General features: G+C 48.2%; 1 protein-coding gene across 1 annotated transcript; it reads left to right on the plus strand.

Annotated features, from left to right (window-relative positions):
- The first annotated feature begins 291 nt into the window (after positions 1-291).
- Positions 292-7,931, plus strand: TMEM275 (transmembrane protein 275). The gene is made up of 2 exons (XM_031050960.2): positions 292-617; positions 4,613-7,931. The coding sequence occupies exon 2, from the start codon at positions 4,690-4,692 to the stop codon at positions 5,248-5,250; it is 561 nt and encodes a 186-aa protein (XP_030906820.1). The 5' UTR covers positions 292-617; positions 4,613-4,689; the 3' UTR covers positions 5,251-7,931.
- Positions 7,932-9,514: the final 1,583 nt, after the last annotated feature.

Raw genomic sequence — 9,514 nt, forward strand, 5'->3', positions numbered from 1 at the left:
CATTTAGCAGTGTTGTTCGCCTCCTCGCCCCGGGCGGAGACCGGCGCTTTGTTCCCCTGCCGGGGCTGCCCCTCTGCGGAGACCGGCTCCGGGGATTTTCCCCTCCCCGAGGGGAAAAAGGGGCTGTTCTGCTCCGGGCACCTCTGTCAGCTGAAGGGGGCGAGAGCTGCAGCCCTGAAGTAGAAAAGGAAGAGAAAAAGAAGGTGCGGAGAGGGTGAGAACCTGCCGGACGGCGGGGCTGAGCCCTGCTGGGGACCGCGGGCGGGAGGAGGAGGAAGAGGAGGAGGAGGAGGCGCGAGAGGATGCAGCGGGGCAGCGATGCTGCGTCTGCCTGAGAAGGACATCACCCTCCGAGGGGAAGGAGGGAAGTGGGGAGAAGGCGGCCAAGCTCGCACAGAGCCCTCTGAGCTCTCCCGGGGCTCGCCTGGCACCCGAGCAAAGTTTGCCGAGCTCGGTGAACAGAGGGGAGGAGGCAATGTGAGATCCTTCTCTCAGCGCTTCCAGCGCTGGCTATGCTGGGACTAGCCATGGCTTTGTCATCCCTGACTAAAGGGTGAAGGAAGACCCGGGGCACCCGTTCTCTCCATCACCTTTCCCAGCTCCAAGCTCCAATCCAGGTAAGTGTCCTCCCCTTCCAGACTCTGAGGCTCTGCCTGAGAGTTTCCCAGCACTTTCCCCAGGGAGGAAGTCTTGTGCTTCTGATAGCTAAAGGGTGGGTGGGTGCGTGTTCGTGAATGTGTCTGTGTGCGGGGGGTGGTTATAGCTGTCTGACTGCAATTTCTGTTTGCTGATCACTGTCATTATTTCACTGTGCCATCACACCTCTAGAAAGGAGACTCATCTGGGGTCTGTCAAATATTTTGGCTGTGTTGCTGCTGTGAGACAGTGTGAAAGGATGACAGCTCGATCCCCCTTGCTACAACCGAGAGGAAAGCACGCCTAGCTGTGCATGCTGCTGGTGTTACTGGTGTGGCATTAAATGATGCTCCTGAAATGCTTGCTGAATATATCAGTATACCTCTCAAGCACTAGGAAATCTCATAGCTGTGAATGAAAATCTCTCTCCGTTCCCCTGAGAATACATGGAGGGATGGATATTCCCCTAGAAGGAGTCACTACCGACTCTGGATTTCCATCACTCTAGCTTGGATGTGCAGTGCTTGTTTGCTGTGTAGTAGTGCTTGGCTGTAATCATTTCAAGATGAAATGTTTGAGGAAGAAACCTAGACTCTAACTGGTAAGAAAAGAACCTGCTTCATTCAGAGAGCCCAAAGAGAACTTTTTTCACTCCTAAGGTAAAGGAAGTTTGTCGTTTTGGACAGTATAATTTGGCTGGAAAATTGATAATTTTTGAACCCATTAACTTGGCTGAAGTAGAAGGTAAAAACTGCCAGATGTTCTCAGGCAGGTTAGGAGTGGGATGGAGAGGGACCCTACTGCCCACAGCATCAGCCATTGCTCTAGGGTATAGCAGGAAAACAAAGATGTTTCTGTTGTACCTAGCAATCAGAATAAAGATGGACTTTGGGTTGTTGCAGGGTCTCATCAGGTAGAGGATGGTATAAGGCATTATGTGGCTTTGGTTTGTTTTTTCGCTTTATCCTCCACTGCTTTGCTGGTTTTCTCATCCCCATTTCATCTGTTTTTCCAACAGGAATCCCCTGTGTGTAATCCCTGATGTTTTATATGGAGATCAAGATAAGAGCAAATAATGATCCACTTTTTAAATGTTCCCAGTCCAAACACGCTGTCTTCTATGTACTGTTGGTTACCCAGTGGTATTTGTGCAGATCATGTCCTAGCCCTGTGATGGTGCTGTCTTCCAAATTCTTCTGTCCCCAGGCTGATAGGAGAGGTCTCCAATTCAGGCAGGGCTCCTTTGAATTCTCCAGTGAGAATTCCTGGGAAAGGTCCATTACCATATGTAGGTGCCCCAAGCAAAGAGGATGGGAAAAGGGTTTTGTCTTGGACATAGCATGGCAAGAGGCCTTATGATGCAGCTGTAGAAAAGGCTGCAAGCCCAGAATCGCTCACACAGTTAAATAAGATCTCAACCTTAGCTCTATTTTTGATCACTCCAGCTGGCTCTGTCCCATGGTTCTGGGTATATCTATATATGTATATATATGTACCTCTATATGTGCATATATACATGCATCTTTATGTATGTATCTCTATATGCATAATGTGAATGAGGCAGATTATCTCCCTATGGTTTTTTGATGCCATCTCAGCAGGTTTGGTGGATTGTTCCCTCAGTCACCCCCAGGTTCTTTTATTCCTCATCTAATGGTGTGCAACACAAACCTTTGGATTCATGTTGCTATACCTTCACTCTTCAGGCAATCTTGTGTTAGACCTGGCCTTTTGAACTGACAAACACAAGTTTTACAGCGTAGATGTATCTGAAGAGTTCTAGGGTCATTTTGTGCAGGCTGATACTGATATGTTCCCAGACACCCAACCCAATGGGCATCCTGTGATGACTCCTGGCAAGCAACTCATCCCTGCTTTAGCCACAGAGGTTTATCTGCAAACTTCCTTTCTTCCCTCCTCACTTTCCAGGAGGCAGGTAGCTGTAGCTGCCATTGCTTGACCAGCCCCTTGGCACAAGCTGGGCCCTCAGGTGGACCAAGGAGCAGCCAATGCCTCCTTCCATTCAAGCTGCAGGGTGAGAGGTCTCTGTCTTTGCATCCCTATTTCGGTACTGTAGATCTGATTCCCCCTCTTCTGGGAAGCAGCCATGAGCGCCTGGGAAGCTGATGGTGACTGTACCCACCCTGAGCCCAGCTGCATCATTCCATCAGGTCATTTATCCTTCCAGAGTGGATCTGTTGTTCTGTATTACCTGCTGGGATAAGCTGTCCTTGGGTGGGCTGCCCTGGTTTATCATTGTTAAGGTGTCTTGTCTCCCTCTTCCTCTGTTACAGTCTGGGGAGGGCCCAGTGAGGATTTTTCCCAAGCTTAACCCATAATGATCACAGAGCTCTAATGATGAACAAAAGTTGCCAGGCAGAGAAAAAGAGATGCCAGGGACTGTCCTGGGTGATATTGCTGCAGCCTTGAAAGCAGCCAGACACCGGCATTGTCTCTCTGGAGCAAATACAGATGAATGTTGACAGATGTGATGGGCAACAGGTTGAAGCTCCTCTTGGAAACCTCAGTGGGAGCATGACCTCTGGTCTTTGCCTTGCCTAGGAGCAGAGGCAGCTGGCTCATTTGTGCATCCTGCTAGAGCCCAAAAGCTGTGATAGGAGGGAGAATACTTGCAGGGTAGAAGCAAGTGAATGCTGAGTAGTCAGGAGAGAGAAACCCAGTGGCGCGCTTTTGTTACATGGTCCCACCATGAGGACCCACTCAGTTCCCTGCTGAGCACTTTGCAGTGGGAAAATGTATGGTAAATAGAGGGGAAGAGCCATGCTGGGGTGTTTGCAGCCTGTATCTGCCTAATATTCAGACTGGCATCTGAGAATAGTGTGTGTGTATATGTGAGCCTTTAACCAGAAGCTGTCTTGCTGCTGCTTCAGGGCTGGTGAAGGAAGCAGAATCAGGTCTCCAGCTCACAGCAGTGTGCCAGGACTCCCAGGCAGAACAAAAAGTCACTGCTGGAGCAACACGTGTGTAATAACCTGGCTAATACAGAAAATGCCCTTTCTCTATTGCACACCCTCAGTTCTCCCAAGAAATCTTTGCCTACAGAGAGCCTCCTCCCCAGACAGGCATCCCTCAGTAAGGAAGGATTTAATCGTTCCACGTGCCTGTTCCTGTCAGCTCCAGCTGATGTCTCACTGAATATGAACTTCACTGCAAGTTCACTGCTGCACTTCATTCAGGTCCAAACAAAAGCCCAAGCCATGGAAATGAGGTATGACACCAGATAAGAGCAGCAGAGCTTTGCCTCAGCTGGAGGTGCAGGAATATTTTATAACCTAGGAAACACGTTGAAAATGCCATTTCTTGCTGGTTCAACTGGCATGTCATAGGGTGATGCGGGGTGGTTTAGTGGGGGGATTTTAATGTAGTGGCTGCAGAGTGTTAATAGCACAACAATGATTCTTGGCTCTTGCAGTGGAAACCTGTGTGGTATCAGTTTTCCCAAAGCAATCCTTTTGAAAGTGATTTAACAGCAGAGGAGGGGGAGAAGCTAGGGAGTGAGGCAGGGGGGTAGGAGAGGGCAGACTGCTATTGTTTGCAATCAGGCTGGGAAGAGAAATGCTCTCCTGTCTGTAAAATCAAAGACATCACCAGCAAACTGCTGGCAAACTGGCTTCCAGCAATCTGGCTTCCCAGCAAAATATAGAGAACACAAAGCCAACTCTTACCACATCCAATAATCTCATCCACGGAGAACTGCTATTGCCATTCAGGGCTATGTGTTCCTGCTCTTGGTCCTAGGCAAAGGTCATTGAGCACACTGGGCTCAGTTCCCCAGCCTGAAGCTGATTGCATATGGCCACCATGGGCAGTGAGAGCCCTTACTTGGGAACAGGCTTGGATCTCTATTTAGTTGTTGACACCAGCAAAGAAGATGATGCTGGTCATCATGAACAGTGGCAGAAAGGTGCCTTTGTTCATTGCTCTAATAGCTGCATGTTTTCTTGTTCCTCTCCAGGGATTTTAAGGCAGCAGGAGACCAAAACTAACCTTCTCAACACACTGTACATCCTATGAGGACTGAAGAGACCTCTGATGAATCTCAACATGTTCAATGAAAAGAGCAGTGCCTCTTTGCCCCAGAAACCCATCCAGAAAAAGACACGACCTCAGGGCCTCCCCTCCCCTGCCCTCTGCTGTGCTTGTGGACTTTGCATCATGCTAGCAGGGATCAACATCACCTTAGTGGGAGCATTTGCCTTTGGGACCTTCATCCCCATGAACAACCCTCCCATCATCATTGGACCCATCTTGCTGGTGGTGGCCTTCACGTTCTTCGGTGCCTGCTGCATCTGCAGCCGGAGGCCCCCAGCTCATGGGGCGAGGAAATCCAAACCAGGTTCCAACATTGGGCTCATCAAACCTGGCAACACAGCCTTTGAAATTGAAACTAGCGAGCACACGGTGCAGGATACCACTGCTGTTCAGCTGAGCCCCACAAATTCCCCCATCTCCTCAAAGAAGTCCACTCCGGTTCATGAGAATGCAAAGGCTTGCAAGCTCTTCACCATGGAAGGCAATGGACCGGTGGCCAAGTATACCACAGGAGGAGAGGCAATACAGCTCAACTTGCCCAGGGACCTGGCTGCATCCTAAACCCAGGCAGAGCTTTTGTTAGCAGCCAGACAGATGCTGCAATGGGTGGGCTGGAGATCCATGATGTGCCATTGGTCAGAGATGTGGGGAAACAGCTTGTGAAAAGCCAGCAGACAGACAGGTTTCTCTCTGAATCAATTGAAGGGAGGTGGATGCAACAGCAGGAAAATCCTGAATTTTTGCTGAAATATGCCCATTACATGGCTTTAAAAAGAAAATTGATAATGATGCTGCTGTGAGAGGATGACTCTCAGTTCCTGGGAATACACCAGCTTTTTTGGGGAGTGGATAGGAAGAGGGGAATGAATTAATTTGTCTAGCTGAATGTGGAAATGTGATGGCTGGAAGGAGGGGCTACATGGGGCTGACAAATGACAGCTCTTTCTTCTCAGAAGTGAAGCAATTCTTGAACATAAAAGAAGCAGGAATGCAGTAAATTACAGCTTGCTGCCTCTCAGTCACAAGAAGATTTCAGCATTTTTAGTGCCAGGCTTTTTGGCAGTAGGGACAAAGCTGTGTGTTTGCTATTGAAAAAGCAATGTGAAACAATCTCCCCTCTGTTGAAAATACTTGTCCTGTGTTACCTTCATTCAGGTGACTTTACCACCCATTCTAGGAGACAACAAATCACAAGGATCACCGCTAGCACTGGTATTTTCCTCTTGTTTTAACCAGTTAGAGCTGCAGCTGTGCTGCTCAGTGCAGTACGTATCTTGGAAGGTCAGTTACACTGAATCCCTGGGGAATCTGGAGTAAGCAGAGATTGGCAGGAAACTGCAAATGAAATCTTTGGGCAGTCATTGTGTACTGAGTGCTAGGCAGCTTCCTTCCCATCTTTTTGTGGGAGGCTGGCCTGGGACACACACCAGCTTGGGAAAGGGGGCCAATAACTGTATGGATTTTAGTATAGTTGTGGTGGAAGATGGTGACTCTATCTCCTTCTCTGAAGCGTCTGCAAGATCCATTACACAAACTGGGCAATCAGCAGTGGGTCTCCTTGCTGCAGGAAACTGGCTGCTCAATGTACTCAGGAGCTTGCAAAGCAATGGGATGAGTTTGCAGGAGAGAATTTATCAAGAGCTGCTCAGCGCAAAGACAACAGCTCTGCCTCGGAGGAACCCCAATGTGATGGATTATTGCTGCAAAAGCTTCATGCTCTTCCATGGGAAGATGGTGCTGTGCTAATGGGCCTTTGCTCTGACTCCTGTAGAGGATGTTCATTTGTTTTGGAAGATAAGGGGTTGGTGTGGAAGGACAGAGGTGATAGGCAAGACCAGTATGTGGGGAAGCAGCAGCAGAAAAGTGGGGTTTGTGTAGGAATGGCTGCATAGATTTTCTGTTAATGGAAAACCTCTATTTGAAATAGGACTCTTGGGACTTTTGAGTGATTAGGAAGTTATATGGACACAAGAGTGACCATACCAGATCATTCCAAACACCCAGCTAGCCCAGCATCCCATTTCCAACAAGGCCAAGAGCAAGGTCTGAAGAGCACGAAGACAGCAAAACCAGGATGTTGCTTGCTCAAAATGGTCTCCCAGCTTCCATGCTCCCAGCTATTGCTTAGGCTCTTCCTGAGCTGGAAGTGATAGACTGCTTGGAGGTAGACGAGTGTCTATGGTCTGGTCTCTGCACAATCATCTCCTTTAGAGCTCAATTTCATGGGTGAGCTCTGCCTCCAGCACTTCTGCCCTTTGGCACACAGGAACTGCTGTACTGAACAAAAGGCTCCTATGATTTTTTTCCTGCTGGTGACTGCTGTAGCAATTAAACAGAGTAGCTTGATGATTTAGGTTTGATTCCCAGCTTGCTGTCTCACCAGCCTTTTGGGATGGCACACAACAGGCTGGAAGTCCTTTGGAGGCTTTGTCCACTTGAATACAGTAACTGCAGCACTTTTCTTTGAGCATCTGGAGCCAAAAATACAGTAAAATCAAGTGGTAACCATACAACTCCTTTCTCTGCTTGCTCAAGGCTTGAAAATGAAGTTCAGGATGTGCATACCGGCATTATTACAGCTGCACCACGAAATGCTACCAGTGATGAATAATACAATGGCAGACCCCATGCAAGTAGAAGGCAAAGGCCCCTTGGGCAGGAATGGGGGCAGAAGTGAGACTTTGAAGGCCAGTACAAGTTTAGTGTGGTTCACACTTGACTTGCAGCATCACAGCTGGAACCATACAGGGAACACTGACACAGCCCTGGGACCAGGCACATCCTGCGCTGTACGTGCAGGTCATCATAAAGCTGGTGCTGCACTCGGAGCTGATGCCCTTGGGATCAAAGAGACAACAACCAGCAGAGATGGCACCGGGGCAAGCAAAGGTGTAGGACCAGCGAGATGCTGATCCCTGGTGTAGTGTGTCTGTATGCCAAGCCATGACCCCAGCCTCCTGCCCATGCAATGGGCATGGAAATATCTGCTGCCTTCTGAAGCATGAATGCTCTGCTTTAGCCTTTTTCTGTCTTTCAGGATTCCCATGTCTGTCTGTTGGTCTGCCTCTGTGATCGGCTGTAATGTTGTTGTAAATTTCATGCCTCCTTGTGTAGCAAGAGACAGGGAGAGTTTCATGTTCTCCAAGTCAGTGTTTCTGGTGTAAGTCTTTTTCTAAATGACTATTTCTGTGTGTGCAATGTGGAATTTGGAAACGACAGCCCCATTAAATAATTGGACTCAGTAAGCTTGACAGGTTATTTCACTGTACCAACCACCCTCTCCCTCACCCCAGGACCGTGTGTTACCCCGGGCTGTTTGTATCCATTTTGCCATGTGCTCCTCAATCTTCTGCTCGATTTTCTAGACAGTGCAACTAGCTGCAAGGAAAAAGAAGACCTAAGAATTCATGTTGCCCCTTGAATGACATTGATCCTTGAAGCCCTTGTTGCCTAAACACTGGTCCAACCATGGACGCCTGCCGTCATTACTTTTGGTAATACAGGAATAGTCCATTTTAGCCTTTTGGTTTTTGCATGTGTGTGTTAACTTCCATCTGTGTACCCAAACAGACCAGATGTGAACTGTGGGCCTCCAATATATTAGGGACATGGGATGAGCAGGTTTGTGGTCCAGGGTGGATGAGGACTGTGAGCTGTTCTGAATTCGGCCCCTCTGGTGATGGAGGAATGTACTGGATTATTTTAGCTGATCCTGGGTACAGTCCTGGGTACAGATGGTGTTTAATTTATGGTGAGGGGAAGGGGTGGAAACTGTATCTATTGTGTTTGTGTGTGTCTAGGATTGGTGCCATCACCTTTCCATGCTCCTCCTGGGCTTAGCCCAACATGGTCTCTTGGAGATGAGTCAAAGAGGGATAGCACAGCAAGAATAAAGAGGATATGAGAGCCTTGCAAATTCTCTTCATCAAAGGGCTTGTCTCCCATGTGCAGCCAAGTGATCTGAGACGAGAGGAAATCTCTCCATTGTAGGCAGGCTGGCTGGTTAAAGACCTGGGAAATGAGCTGGCTGAGGAGGCTCCATTGACAATGTGTGTAAAATGAAAGCCTGCTCTCTTGAGAAAGGATTTCTTTTGGCCATTAGCAAGAATTTCCTGGAAGGGTTTTTCTTTTTAAAGGTGGAATCAGAGAGAAAAGCACAGAGGAGGCTTTGCTGAGCATCCACTGCTGCCCTCCTGTACTCGCAGCTGGTACCATTCCTGCCATAGCAGCTGCCCAGCCCTAACCTGGACCCTGAGCTGCTTCTCTCTCCATCTGGAAGCACAGAGCAGAAACATCACATGAAATGTAATTAGCTTTTTCTAATTCCCAGCACAAATTTATCTGTGGCTAGTTTCTTTCTTTTCACCCTTGTACAAACAATGGTTTTTAACCAAGATACCTTTCAGCCACCTGGAAATTTGTATCCCTGAAACAAATTCCTAGAGCTTCGCTGTCATTAGGCTGAGCTGGCTAACCCCTTCCATCCTTCCCTCCTGTGAAATGCTCACTTTTCCTCAGGAGCCCTCACCTCCCTTTGTGGCCTATCACTCTGATTTTGGCTCAGGAGCTCCATGAATGTTCATAAACTGCAATTCTTTTGCATGACTTTAAGTCCACAGCAAAGGGGCAAAACTTCCAGGTGCCAAAATTGGGGCATTTTCCCTGGGTAAGTCCTGGAAGAAGGAAAAAAAAAATAATCCACGGAAGAGTAAAAATATCCGTGAAAACACAAAATTCCCATTTGCAAATTCCATCTGTTAGAAAAATATGAGCTTTTATGTCATTAGTCTCCAGTAAGTCCATAGCCAATGTGCTCAACTTAGAG

The sequence above is a fragment of the Melopsittacus undulatus genome, chromosome 6 (genome assembly GCF_012275295.1).
Source record: "Melopsittacus undulatus isolate bMelUnd1 chromosome 6, bMelUnd1.mat.Z, whole genome shotgun sequence".
Taxonomy (NCBI): domain Eukaryota; kingdom Metazoa; phylum Chordata; class Aves; order Psittaciformes; family Psittaculidae; genus Melopsittacus; species Melopsittacus undulatus.